The sequence below is a fragment of the Neophocaena asiaeorientalis genome, unplaced genomic scaffold (genome assembly GCF_003031525.2).
Source record: "Neophocaena asiaeorientalis asiaeorientalis breed wild unplaced genomic scaffold, Neophocaena_asiaeorientalis_V1.1 scaffold346, whole genome shotgun sequence".
In the NCBI taxonomy this organism is placed as follows: domain Eukaryota; kingdom Metazoa; phylum Chordata; class Mammalia; order Artiodactyla; family Phocoenidae; genus Neophocaena; species Neophocaena asiaeorientalis.
The window spans coordinates 2844784-2859021 of NW_020175400.1; the positions used below are offsets into that span (position 1 = coordinate 2844784).

Consider the following 14238-nt stretch of genomic DNA (forward strand, 5'->3'; position numbering starts at 1 on the left):
AACAGAAGTCATGCAGACTTTCTTCTAGAAGTTTTATAGTTTTCCGTTTTAGAGTTAGGTCTATGATCCATTTTGAGTTAAATTTTGTATAAGATGTGAAGTTTAACTTTGTTTTTATTATTTTTTTGGCATATAGACATCTGATTCTTCCAGTACCATTAATTGAAAGAACCATCCTTTTTCCATTGTATTGCCACGGCACCTTTGTCAAAATTCAGTTGACCATATCGGTGTATACATTGTGGTCAATTTCTGAGCTCTCTGTTCTGTTCCTTTCTCAGAGCTTTTGCTTCCTCAGATCCTTCTAAGGCTGGCTTCTTATTCAGGGTCAGTGTGAAAATTACCTTTTTAAAGAGGCCTTTCTAGGCCACCCTGTTTAAACATGTCCCCCTTTCCTCCTCCTTATTCAAATCACATCATATTGTTGTGTTGTCTTTGCAGCACTAACTAAGACCTGAAATTATCTAGTACTGGGTAAGAAAGTATTCAGGCCAAGGAGATACCATCCCACTGAACTCTAATCACATTTTTGTATTGTTCATTTCCCGTGTAAAAACTACACAAGATTTTTGTACATTAACCTTGTATCCTGTGACCTCGCTCAACTCATTTATTGGTTTTAATAGACTTTTTTTTTTTTTGGTGTGTGGATTCTTTAGATTTTTCTATATATGAGTGTGTCATCTGTGAATAGAGACAGAGATAGTGTTACTTCTTCCTTTCCAACCTCGATGTCTTTTATTTCTACTTCTTGCCTAATTGTCCTGGCTAGAACGTTCATTGCAGTGTTGAATAGAAGGGGTGAGAGCCGATCTCTTTATCTTGTTGCTGATTGTAGGGGAAACATTCAGTCTTTCACCATTAAGCATGATATTAGTTGTGAGTTTTTCATAGATATTCTATATCAGGTGAGAAAGCTCCCTTTTACTCCTGGTTTGTTGATTGTTTTATCATGAAGGGGTTTTTTTTACCAAATGCGTTTTCTGTGGCTATGGAGTTGATCATAGGTAGTGATTTTCCTTCTGAATAGTTTTAAGAAGGGCCTCCTGCCAGTAGTTATGTCTGACTCTAGTCCCAACTTAGGTATCAACATACCTGGTAGGGGAGATATCTGGCTGCTCTTTTTTTTTTTTTTTCCTGTGTCTAGTCTGACTAGAACACTATTATTAAAATTATTATTATTTTTTGTAAATATGTAATACCTGCACACGATAAAAAAGAATCATTTAGGAAAGAGTCAACCATGACAAGCAAGTCTCTTCCCACCCTGACACCCTGCTTACCTTCCTCTTTAGCAACTGCTATGCTCATTTCCTGGAATATTGAGGTGCTTTCCTGCTACAAGGGCCGAGGTGAATAGTTGCCCCAGAGACTTTATGGCCTGAAAATCCTCAAGTATTTTCTACGTGGCCCTTTACAGAAAAAGTATGCTGATTCCTTTTTTTTTTTTTAGTCTCTTACCATTTCAAAGGATGCCGCTATGATATACTATGATATCGTTGTGTATGTCATTTTATACGTGTGAGTTTTGGTAGAGTGAATTCCTGTAAGTGGAATTGCTAGGTCTTACTGTCTCAGCATTTGTCATTTTCATAGATACTACCACACAGCTCTCTTGATAACTTGAACCAGTTTACATTTTCTCCCTTGAGCCCGTTCCCGTAGCTTCGCACTAACGGTGCGCTAATAATTTGATACTTAACAATCTAATAACTGAAACATGGTACTCGTAATTTGCATTTTTCTTATTATGAATAAGGTTTAGCATATTTTCTGAAGCCAACAGTTAAAAAATCAAAAAGCAAAGAACAAACAACTCCTTCTGAGCCCTTTCTAGCCCAGTCGACTCAGGACTCAGGGCCTGGTCACCACCAACACTACGCGGGATGCCGGGCGTGGCCGGAGCTGGAGTGGGTGGCCGCGGAGCCCTCGGTCCCCCCCCATCCCCTCCCAGCCGCGGAGCCCCGCCCCGAGTCCGCCTCTGGCGGGCCTGGGCGGAGCACGTGGCCCAGTGGGAGGTGCTGCGCTGCCTGATTTATTCCCGTCCAGGAGAAGGAGTGAGAACCGCCGGGTCTGAACAGCCCAAGGGCCGGGTCTCGGGCCCGCATCTCCACACCATGCCGTGCCCCCGTGTGCTGGCCGCGCTCTGCGGCGCGCTCCTCTGCGCCTCGGGACTCTTCGCCTTCTCTGGTGAGTCGATCGCGCCGCCCTCTCGCCCTCGCCCCTCCTCTCCGCGCCGCTCGGAAGTTCGCCGCCGCGCCCTCCCTCTACTTCCACTGTTTACAAACTTGGTCAAAGAGCCGGCGCCAAGCGGAGGGGCGACCTCTCCGGCTGCGCCCGGGAGGGAGGCGGGGATGCTCTCGGCCTCTCCTGCTGTCTCCGCGCCGGAGGGCTTTTGGCGGTGATAGAGGCTTGAGCGCTGGGCGGGGACTCGGGACACTGGGTGACAGCCCAGCCTCCCCCAGGGATGTGGTTTACACAGAACAAAGGAATCCGCTGTGTTGGGCCTCTCTTTTCCCATCTGTAAAATGAGGCCATTGAACTGTGTCTGACTCGCGCGCTCCTTCCACCAGGAAGTTTCTAGGACTCTTGTATTGATAAGTCTTCTCCAGCCAACCTTCCCTGGTAACTCCCTTCCCAGCCCTGGCGGCTGGTCAGTTCACTGGAATTTTATCCTCTGCTTCAAAGTAGGTGTCTGGTCAGATAAGCGAAGGGCTGGGGAGTCGGTGGAATGGAAGGGCCTCCAGCTGGGACCCAAGAGGGGGCGAGGAGCCTGGGGAGGGACTTGGAAAAGGGCTCCCTCCTGAGGTGGCGGCTCCTGACTACCCCCCTCCCCCTGCGGCCTTGGGCTGCTGCTTTATCTTCCTTGGTCCTCCTCCCCCGCCTAGGACGCATCCTGCTGGCAGCTGGGCCTCCAGCAGGGTGGTCATCATTTTCTCATAGAAATTGGATTGGCTGAAGCAAGTAGCCAGTCTGACCCCCAGGCTTGGAGTGGAAGCCTAAGGCCTCTCCAAGCTCCCCTGAGACATGGAGAGCTGGCTGGGTCTTAAAAGTCCCTTGCCACTCCTCTCTGGCCCCAGAGCCTGAGCCCTGGCAAAATGTCCCTGGGGAAATCTCCCAAAGAGGGTAGGACACTGAAATCCCAAAGGCAGTTTTGTGGAGGGTGACCTGGCTTTGTGGGAAGGGGGAAGTACCACAGCTGCAGTGCACAGGTGAGTCAGTCAAGGGCCTGCCAGATAGGGGAGACCTTTCCCTTTCCCTTTTGCCCACTCACCTGCTTTGCCCTGGAACAGTACAGGGAGAGGGCACTTTGGGAGGGGGAGAGAGGGGAGTTGGACCTTGCCTGGTCGGGAGCCCAGGGCTCTGGCCATTCTCAAGCCTCTGCCGTGGCAGTGCCCACCGCCTGTCAGGTCAGGGAGGGGATTAACCTGCTATTTAAAGCCAGTGACTAATAGCTCATTGGGAGCCTCCTTAAGCTCCCGAGGCCCACGCTGAGGTGGAGCTCTGAGGCCTCCATTGCTCATTAACAGTGTTCCCTTCCCTGGAGCCCCCGCCCTGGTGTCTGGGGCTTTGGGATCTCAGGAGGGCCTCCAGCCTGGGATGGCTTGACTCTGCAGTGAGGAAAAAAGATGTCTCATGTTTTACCCCAAATGACAGGTTTGGGTGTGGGGTCTGAGGCAGCCCTTCTGGGATGCTAAGTTCAGCTAGAAGGTGCTCTGCAGGCCTGGCTGACCTAGTGGGCTGAAGTTCACTCGAGTCAAGGGATTGGGGACAGGCTAACAGTACACATCTGTCAGCCAGGCCCCCAGCCAGAAGCTGTGATGTCCTCTCTAGCCCTCTTCACACCTCTACTCATTGTCCAGTTTTTCTCAAATCTGTCCTCCTTCCTCACCCCTTCGCCTGACTTCCTGTCTTACCAGGAGGCCTGTGACAGCCTCCCTGATGCTCTCCTGGTTTCCTACCTCACCTGCTCCCGTCCTGTTTCCACACAGAGCCAGAGGGATCTTTGTGTAGCTACAGGATGCCTCCCCACCCTGAGCAGTGCATCCACATCTCTGCAGATGGCCTTTGCTTGACATTCTCCATCCCCAACTAAGAAATGGCTTCCCCACTCCCACCTCATGCTTGAGAATCTCTGACTTTTTTTTCCTGGTGGACAATGGTGGGGAGACTAAAGCAAGGTTAAGAGCCCTTGTTCTGCAGGCTGAAAAGTCTAAACTTGTCATTCTTAAGAGTCCCTACCAGTCTCCCTTTTCAGCGACGTCTTACTGTTCTCCAGCATACCATGTCCTCTGTGCTTCTGCTTTTCTGAAGAAAGTTCTTTCCTCATTCCCCAGGCTGACACCCTCCCACTCTGACTTTTTTTTTGGCCATGCCACAGGGCATGTGGGATCTTAGTTCCCTGACCAGGGATCGAACCTGTGCCTCCTGCATTGGAAGCACAGAGTCTTAACCACTGGACCGACAGGGAAGCCCCTCCCTCTCTGACTTTTAAAGTAGCTCAAATGTCCCCACCTCTGAAACTTCCTGCTCCCTGGCAGAAACCATCCTCCGCTGGCCCCTCATGCAGGCTTCCGTCAGAGCTCATGGCCCCTCTTCATTATGTGGTGACTTGTCTGCTGCTTTCCTCTGGCTTCTTGAGGCCTAGACTGCATCTGATTTCTCTGTCTTAGGGGCCCAGGATGTACATGGTAGTTGGCCCCCCAGATATTTACTCAATGAACGACTTGTTCCTGACTCAGAACTGTTATTGCAGGTGACTTCTGTGACTCCAGCCAGTGCCTGCATGGTGGGACCTGCTTGTTGGACCAGGACAGAAAACCCCCCTTCCACTGCCTCTGCCCTGAAGGCTTCACGGGCCTCATATGCAATGAGACTGAGAGAGGTACCCGCCCTGGGACATACCTGCCGCTTCCCATTGGCTCCCAGTTGCAGCCCAGGCTGCTGGGCTGAGCTCCTCCCGAAGTGGACACTGGTCCCCAGCACCCCTCCTGTTGCCCGCCAGCTTTTCCCTGGAAGCTCCCAGGCCACTTGGAAAGCTGGGTGCTTCCTTCACTTGGGCTGACTCACCTACCCATGACCCTTCTTGGCTCCAGGCTGGCCCAGGCCCCATCGGGCAGATTGGGAGGGGGGAGGGACGAGATGGTTGGGGGAAGCGGGCAGTGGGCCAAGTTTGGGTGGAGGGTCCTTTTGGGCTTGGCCCATCTGCTTCTGCCTGTCCCCAGCTCCTTCCTGATCACCTGCCCATCTCACCTGCCTCCCTCTCCCCAGGTCCCTGTTTCCCAAATCCCTGCCACAGTGATGCCGAATGCCAGGTGATTGACGACTTCCACCGAGGGGATGTCTTCACCCAGTACATCTGCAAGTGCCCTCATGGCTACACAGGCATCCACTGTGAGATCGGTGAGTATCTGGGGGTGCCTGTTCCAGGGGGCAGACCCTGAGCCACAGTCCTGGCAGCCCAGGCAGTGTGCTGGCCTTATTCCTGGGTCAGGGTGCATTGAGGCAGGGGACAGAGCCTCAGTTAGGCCGGGGTGGTGTGTGGGGGAGGGGCAGGGGACCCTGTTGTCCCTCCCCAGGCTTCTTCCTGCCTGGCCCTCTCTCCTGGGACTACAGGCCAGGCCTGATGTCTCTGCAGGGGAGTGAGGGCTGGTGGTAACCCCAGAGGTCGTGGGAGTGTTATTTTATGTCACCATGAACCAGACACACAGCATTAGGGTAAAGTCTTGACATTTTTCTACCAAGAGGGGAAAACCAACAGATTCTTAATCTTTTGGGGCCCAGGAGATTAGTTAATAAGGTTTGAGCCTCGGGGTCTGACAGTTCTGGCCCAGGTCTGACCTCTGGCTTCATCACAGAGCTCTGGGAAGAGGGAGAGGCCTGGGCAGGCTGGGTCATCCCCTCACGGTCAGGCGCTCAGAGGCCCTGCGTGTGCAGAGAGGCTGACCTGCCTGGCCTGCTTGGTCATCCACGTGGCCACAGACCGGTGCTGGGCGGGTACCTGGCAGACCTGGCCAGCATTGTCTGTGCACGGCATCTCCCTCCTGGCCTGGCTGGGGTCCCTCCCACAAACCAGGACTCTTCTTCACCTGCTGTGGGGCGCGTGAGGCCATGTCTAGGTGCAGGGGTAGGGGAAGTAGGGGTGGCGGTGCCAGACGTCTGCAGTCCAGTGGCTCTGTCACTGAGCACTGCGGGCAGGGGGCTGGTGGTCCTGCTGTAGGCAGATGTGGGGCTGGGCTCCGGGAGGAGGAGGGAGGGCAGGGCCAGCCCGGTGGGAGCCGGCTCCTGGGGGAGAGCAGATGAAGTGCCTGTGACGCCCTTCATCTTAGAGGAGACAGCCCCGAGGACCTGGGCCCTGGGCCCTGGGCTGAGGCCGATGTGTCTGAGATACTGGGTGGAGGAATGCGGAGGGGCAGGGTCGCCAAAGCTGACAGAGCCCTGGGTGGGGCCAGGTGGGCCCACTAATTATGCTGCTGGGAGCCCAGGTAACCCTGGGTGTGCCTGAGTGGGGATTACTCATCTAGCCTCCTTCTTCTTCTCGGCCTGGGGCCTGTCCCAGGCTGGATATGGCAGCACCTGGGGCAGAAGGCAGGAGGCGACCACAAAGCTGGAGGAACACCCCCAGAGAGACCTTTGCAGCCCCTCCTTATCTGTTACATGGTGTGTTTCCTTGGAGCCCACCAGGACCCCACAGGCCCAAAGAATGCACGTTTGGGGCCCTCTGGGTGTGGGCATGGGGGCTGTGCGGACAGAGCAGAGCAGACCTGGCTTCAGGTCTCTGCTCAGCCAGTGGCCGGCTCTGATCTCAGGTGTATGGCCTCCCTTGTGCCTCACTCTCCCTGCGAGAATGTCAGACACCAAGCTTGGCGTGAGCCTGGGATTTTGGAATAAGAGTGGATCTGTCCCGGGTTCTCTGCTTGGGAGCTGAGCCCCAGGCACACAGGCTCAGCCCCTAAGGACCACATCGCTTGGCCAGGGGCAGCTTCCCAGATGGCTGGGTCAGGACCAGTAGCTAGAAGGGGCAAAGGGTATGAGGGAAAACAGAATGGCACTCGCACCCCATCCAGAAAACTCCTGCCAGTGGGATTCTAGAAACCTCCAGGCAGATGTGCTTCTTGCTTTATGTGCAGTACGAGTACTGTTCACTGCTGTCTGAGGCGTCGCTTCTTCCGCAGCCATCCTCCTGGGGGAGCCAGGGACCGGGCTGGGTGTGGCGGTCCTGCTGATGGGGCGGGGGCACGAAGGAAGAGGAGGCCACGCTGCTATTCACTCAGCAGCCCACCCCCACCTCGAATAATTGCTGCTCCATATCCTGTAAGAACGAGACCACCTCCTGCAGCCTGCTGGGGGACACCAGCTGCCAGTCATGGCAGTACCATGAGTGCCGGCCTGCCCTAGAACCTTCTGGCAGCCCAGGGTCCCAACCCCCAGTGACTCTGCCCAGCCCCTCTCTTCCTCACTGTGCACCTTGTCTTGGTATCTCCTCCTTGGCCTTCGTTGTCCCTTCATGGTCTCTGCTCTGGGTCCCCGGCAGAGGCCACACTGTCTTGTTCTTGTGTCCTCTGGGCCCCGCATGCTCGGGTGGCCCTCTGACTGCCCCCTCCCCCCTCAGTCTGCACCTCGCCGCTGGGTATGGAGACGGGCGCTATCGCCGACTCCCAGATCTCCGCCTCGTCCATGCACTTGGGTTTCATGGGTTTGCAGCGCTGGGCCCCGTATCTGGCCCGCCTGCACCTCACGGGCATTGTCAACGCATGGACATCCAGCAACTACGACAGAAGCCCCTGGATCCAGGTATGGAAGGGACGGCTCAGGGGTGCGTAGGGTGATGGGAATGAAGAAGGTGGGATGAATGCACCTGCATTTGGGGGTCACCATGGGAGGATTCATAACTGGGATCCAGGTAGCATGGTAGCAGCTTCCCACGGGTGAAGTATCTTTAAGTAGAGGGCAGCTTTGGGGGGCCTGGAGTGCGTGGGCAGGATGAGGGGGAGTGAACACTAGGCTGTAGAGGGGCTCTTTGCACTGTGCGAGGCCTCTGGAAGCTTGTCCTTGTGTGCTTCCCTGAGCACTGGGCCCAAAGCCTGGAGAGGGCCGGATGAGAAAGCCGCCCTTATTTGTCCTGCTTGGGTTGTTCTCCTTCTGGGCTGGGGGAGTGATGGCGGTGAAAAGAACCTGGGAGATAGGGGTTCTGTCCTTCCTGTCCTGGTCCAGGTGAACCTGATGCGGAAGATGCGGGTGACGGGTGTGGTGACGCAGGGTGCTAGCCGTGCAGGCAGTGCCGAGTACCTGAAGACTTTCAAGGTGGCCTACAGCACCAATGGGCGCAAGTTCCAGTTCATCCAGGGTGCAGGGGAGTCAGGAGATAAGGTGAGGTTTGTCGTGAGCCCTAAAGAAGGGCTGTGGTCAGCAACCCCTGGGGCTCCAGCGCCGTTTGAGGGCCCCCAATGAGGTGAGAGTGCCCTGGGTGATTGGCCATGAGGTGGGTTTTCAGGTGTATCTTGGTTTGAAGAATTTGGGAAACCCAGATTGTGCCTGTGCTCTGTGGTTAAAAGTAATAGCCCCACTTTATAGATAAGAATAGTGAGACTCAAAAAGGTTCAGTGACTCGTTGAGGGTGGCGGTAGTGGTGGATATGGGATGCATTCAGAGCCGTCAGGGATACCATGTACAGTCATACAGGTTGTATACTGGTGTAATTACTGAGTCAGCACCATCCACGTCATGTTTGTGTACTTCTATCTGTGGGAAAATTGTTATAAAAACGTCTTTTGAGAAAGGAGTACCTTTTCCTAATTTGCACAGAGGCACCCTATAGATCACAGGTGGCCCTGTGCAAAAGACGGGGCTTTATGCCCAGGCCCCATGGTGACCAAGGTAGATCTGAAAAAGGGAATCTGTGTTGAGGGCTGCGAGGTGGCCAGAGGAAGGGCTGAGCCCCTCCTGGCTCTGCTAAGCCCACCTCTGCCTCCAGGCCCAAAGAGTAAGGGGAGACCACCCCAGGAAGTGGGACTGCCCACACTGACCCACTCCTCCAATCTGCCTCTTCTCTCCTAGATATTTATGGGTAATGTGGACAACAGCGGCCTGAAGGTCAACCTGTTTGAAACCCCTCTGGAGGTGCAGTATGTGAGACTGGTGCCCATGATCTGCCACCGGGGCTGCACCCTTCGCTTTGAGCTCCTTGGCTGTGAGTTGAATGGTGAGTGCTGGAGGCTGTGTAATCCTCGGAGATGGCTTTCCCTGCCCCCTCTTTTCTCAGCCAGACTGAGCTGAGTAGGGTGGCAGCAAGGCCCAGGAACCTGGGCTCTCACAGGAGATGGCCTACAAGAGGGATCATCTGGCCATCAGCAGTCCTGCCCAGGTGTTTGCTCTTTGCTGGTTGGTAGAGGAAAAAAGACACCACTTCAATTTTCAAAATATTTTCGCTTAACTCTGATTGGTTCCTTGAGCTTCTAGAACATGTAGCATTAGTTCTGTTTTGCAGATGTCAGTTCCACGAGGGCAAGGAGTTTGTTTTGTTCACTGCTGCATTCCCAGTGCCTAGAACAGAGCCTGGCTCATAGGCACTCAGTAAATATTGATGGATGAGTGAGTGAATGAATGAATGAGGAAAATGAGGCCCAGATAAATTGTTTATCAGGGGCACACAGCTGGTAGGTATTAAAAGTTGGTCTGAATTCCTGGGCTTCTGACACCTACCCATCCACTGTTTCTTCCCCCAAACCTGTAGCCTGCATTCAAGAGAAACATGGGGACTTCTAGGGTCATAGGGCTGGAGATGGTGCTTTCTTTTTAAAGATTTTTTTTTGATGAGGACAATTTTTAAAGTTTTTATTGATTTTGTTACTATATTGCTTCTGTTTTATGTTTTGGTTTTTTGGCTGAGAGGCATATGGGATCTTAGCTCCCTGACCAGGGATCGAACCTGCACTCCCTGCATTGGAAGGTTAAGTCTTAACCACTGGACCTCCAGGGAAGTTCCCTGGGGATGGTGATTCTGCGGTACGCGGGCTTCTCACTGTTGCGGCCTCTCCCGTTGCGGAGCACAGGCTCTGGACGCTCAGGCTCAGCAGCCATGGCTCACGCACGGGCCCAGCCGCTCCGCAGCATGTGGGATCCTCCTGGACCGGGACACGAACCCGTGTCCCCTGCATCGGCAGGCGGACTCTCAACCACTGTGCCACCAGGGAAGCCCGGGGATGGTGATTCTTGTTGCTCTTTCCGGAGAGATTCTCAGATGGAGGGATGGTGGACCAGAAGGGGATAGGTTTCTGCTGAGTCATAAAAAATCTCACCACTTGGAGAGGTAAGGGTGCAGAGGTTGGGCTGAGGGCCTTGTCTCTGCCCAGCTCAGCCCAGCCTTGCCTTCTCTGAGGTCTGGATATTTCCCTCTTTTTGCAGCCACAGTGCCACCTGCTGGCCACCGGCAGAACTGTAGGGCTCACTAGGCAGAGCTGCAGAGCAGAGGTGCTCGCTGTCTTTCTCATCTTAACCCAAGACCCACCCTCTGCTCCCCCTTCCACCCCCTGTGGCACCTCTTTCTGTTATCCCGTTTTAGTTACTGCCCAATACCACTCAGAGCTCAGTTCAGTGACTGTCTGGGTTTAGTCTTTTTTTTTAAGTATGAACTTGAGCCAGCATATTCTTGCTCCCAGGGTCACTGCTTTTTGAGCCTAACTGTTCTTTTTTTTAAAAATATTTATTTATTTTGGCTGCACCAGGTGTTAGTTGCGGCATGCGGGATCCTTAGTTGCAGCATGCATGTGGGATCTAGTTCCCTGACCAGGGATCGAACCCAGGCCCCCTGCATGGGGAGCATGGAGTCTTAACTACTGGACCACCAGGGAAGTCCCCCAAGACTAACTGTTTTAAGTGGGGAGTTAAAGACTTTGCCTTTTGCTAAAAGGAAATTCAGGCGATTGGTAAAGGACATAGACAGGTCTGGGGCCCCCCCACCCTGGGCTCCTCTCCCTGGAGTCCCTCACTACTCACTGTCATAGTCTGAAGCCTTTGGCTAATTTCCAGCCTAGGCCTGTCACAGCCGGTTACCTCCAAGGCCAAGAGAGGGTGAGTCTGGCAAGCCGAGGAAGTGAAGTTTTTCTGTCTGCTTCCCTCAAGGACTGGACCATCTCCTTTCCCTTGTAGGCATTCCGGTCACCTGGAGAGAGTGTTGGTGTGTGCCTGTGTGCACACGCGTGGGGCTGAGGTCTGGGTATTTCTGGGCATGCCCTGCACCAGGATTCCTCTTCATCAGTGGGCAAGGTGTCCTTGGTGAATTGATTAGTTATTTAACTCAGTAGATAGACATTTATTAAGATATTTATTAAGCTCCTTCTGAGTGCCTGGCTCTAGGGAGCAATATTGGTGAGATTCCTGACCTCATGGAAATTGCATTCTAATGAGGGAGGCTGATGTGAAACAAGGATCAAATAAAAGAAAGGTCAGATAGCAGCAAGAACTATGAAGGAAACATTAGAGGGAGATGTGATGAGGGTGACTTGGGGTGAAGAGAGGGAACGGCATGGGGACTGCTGTGTTGGATGGCATTTGAGTAGAGGCTTGAATGATGGTGATCAAGCCACGTGAAGAACTTGGAAAGGGCATCCCAGGCAAGGAATTGACACATGCGAAGGCCCTGGGGCATGTGAAGGATAGAAGGGAGACCAATGGACCTGGAGCCTAGAGAATGAGGGGTAGCTTGGTGGGTGATGAAGCTGAAGAGGTAGGCAGAGGTGGACCAGGCAGGGGCCACGTAGACCATTTTAAGGATTCAGGTCTTTATCCTGAGAACAAGGGGCAGCCATTGTGGAGGGAGTGCTAATAGGACACGATTAGAGTTGGGTCTAGAAGAGCTCCCTTAGGCTGTATAGGGAGAATGGGGGCAGAGGGCCGCTGTGAGTGAGGGGAGGAACACGTAGGAAGATAAGGTGGCTTGGATCAGGGTGGTGGGGTCAATGGATTGGGCAGATTAGAGCCTTCTACTAAAGTGAGCTCCATGGACCAGAAGAATGAGCATCACCTGGGAGCTTGTAGAAATGCAAACTGCCAGCCCCACCCTTGACTTTCTGAGACAGAATCCTCATATTAACAAGGTCCCCAGGTGATCTATGAGAAGCACTGCTCTGGTACCTCATTTTATAGATGGGGAGTCTGAGGACCAGAGAGGGGAGGGACCTCCCAGGGTTGCATAGCGAGTGGTGGAGCTGACAGTCCTGCTCTCGGCTTGGCGCCCTGCCCAGGGCATTTTATGTGGAAGGCTGTCTGACATGCCGTAAGTGATGGGGGCATGAGCTGCTGGAAGCAGATGATCTGTAGAAGGGTCCCCCATGGGCAAATGATGCCTTGATGTCCTCTGCAGAGTGTTCCAGCCTTGGGCCGGTCTCATGGCCCTCCAGGTCTGGAGCCGTGGGATGAGCCACCTCCCAGCCCAGCAGCCTCTCTTTGTGGGAGCAGGGTAGAGGTTACCTGGTGCACCACCGTCACGAGGAGATGGTACGATTGGTCGGCATCAGTACACTCTGGAGGCAAATGTCTTCACTGGCAAGGGAGTGAGCGTGTGGGGAGACAGTGAGGTAAAGCACTGGGTACTATAGTCAGCTCCCAGATGGAGCCATGACTTTCCAAGCCCACTCTCCCACTCCTCACTTTGCAAAGGGACAGGCAGTTGTACAGTGGTGATTCTGCCACGTGTGAGACACGCCCATCGTTCTTTTGGGAGTTTTATCTCCTGCCCGTTCCCAAGTGTTCTGGCCACCTGCAGGTGCAGAACAGCCAGCACATTCCTGAGTGTTTGGAGCAGGCCTGAGTGAAACCAAGGCCAGCTTCTCAGGTAGCCCTCCCAGGCCTCTCTGACAGCATGCCAGGTAGTGAGTGTGTGAAGGCCCTCTGGGAGGGGCTGTGGGGCAGGGATACAGGGTTGTTCCTGAGCCCCAGGAATTCTGACTTTTCTGCTTCCACCTGCTAGAGAGCAGGAATATTGTCCTGCTCATCGCTGGGTCACCACCAGGCAGGCCTTCACGGCTCTGGGTTGGTGCAGGAATGGTGGAGATAGTGTCACAGTGTGACATGGCGATGAGGAGTGTGTGTGTGTGTGTGTGTGTGTGTGAGACTTGGGCACAATGCTTAATGTCTCTCAGCCTCAGTTTTCTCATCTGTGGAATGGGGTTACTAATATCCTCTTCGTTCCGGTTTTTGTGTGGTAGATTAAATGACTGAAGTCAGCACTGAGTCAGTGAGATGATTGTTATTGGCACTCTTGACGGTTATCCCAGGACTCAGCGGTGTGAATAGCAGCTGTACTGTAGGAGTGACAGAGGAAGTGCTGTGAGTCCAGAGAAGGGAGAAGTCCCACCCGAGTGAGGTGGTCAGGGCAGGCTTCTTGGAGGAGGTGTCCCATGAGTCAGGCCTTGAAGGAGGGTGGAGGTGGTGGATCAGGGCCTGCCGTGGTGCAGAGGGAGAAGAGCGGTGGATGATCTGTGCAGAGCAAGTGAGGGGCGCTGGGTGGGAGCTGAGCTGAGGAGTGGGTGGGGCTGTCAGTAAGCAAATAGAATGGTTGGCCCTAAAAGGTGGAAGGATCTTCCGTCTGTTGTCTAAGAGGATGCCAGAGGTCGGTCAGGAGCCACAGAGTTCTTTCCCCTTCACCACCTCACGCTCATACCCCTGGGAGGCTGTGGACCCCAGATCTGGGTGACAGCACCCCCCTTGTTGGCAGGATGCGCCGAACCCCTAGGCCTGAAGGACAACACCATCCCCAGCAAGCAGATCACAGCCTCCAGCTTCTACAAAACCTGGGGCCTCAGTGCCTTTAGCTGGTATCCCTCCTACGCGCGGCTGGATAATCAGGGCAAGTTCAACGCCTGGACCGCCCAGACCAACAGTGCCTCTGAGTGGCTTCAGGTGGGTCAGGCTCCCTCTGGGGTGCAGGGCTGGGGTAGGTTGGCGTTGGGTGGGTTTGGGTGGGGCTGTTGGATCTATGACCCTGGCCCAACCCAGGCTTCTGTTCCCCAAGAGGGAGTCTGCACGGCCTTGTTTGTGTTCGGCTTTGCTCCTTCTTCCTCTCATATCCCCACCTTTCTCCTGATTCTGTAACTCCAAAGGGGGGATGGTGGGGGAGCTCAGTGCTGCTTCCACCAAGGCCCCCAGCCCCAGGTGCTGAGTGTGTGTGTGTGTGTGTGTGTGTGTGTGTGTGTGTGTGTGTGTGTGTGTGTGGAGGGGTAGGGCCAGCTTCATTGGCTG

General features: G+C 54.0%; 1 protein-coding gene across 1 annotated transcript in view; it reads left to right on the top strand.

Annotated features, from left to right (window-relative positions):
* The first annotated feature begins 2023 nt into the window (after positions 1–2023).
* Positions 2024–14238, top strand: part of MFGE8 (milk fat globule EGF and factor V/VIII domain containing) — a 14078-nt gene continuing 1863 nt past the window's right edge. The window contains exons 1-7 of the mRNA XM_024766543.1: positions 2024–2190; positions 4757–4885; positions 5272–5403; positions 7613–7794; positions 8215–8370; positions 9058–9202; positions 13715–13899. Coding sequence (XP_024622311.1) covers positions 2118–2190; positions 4757–4885; positions 5272–5403; positions 7613–7794; positions 8215–8370; positions 9058–9202; positions 13715–13899 — 1002 coding nt within the window. The 5' untranslated portion in view covers positions 2024–2117. The remainder of the gene's footprint in view (positions 2191–4756; positions 4886–5271; positions 5404–7612; positions 7795–8214; positions 8371–9057; positions 9203–13714; positions 13900–14238) is intronic.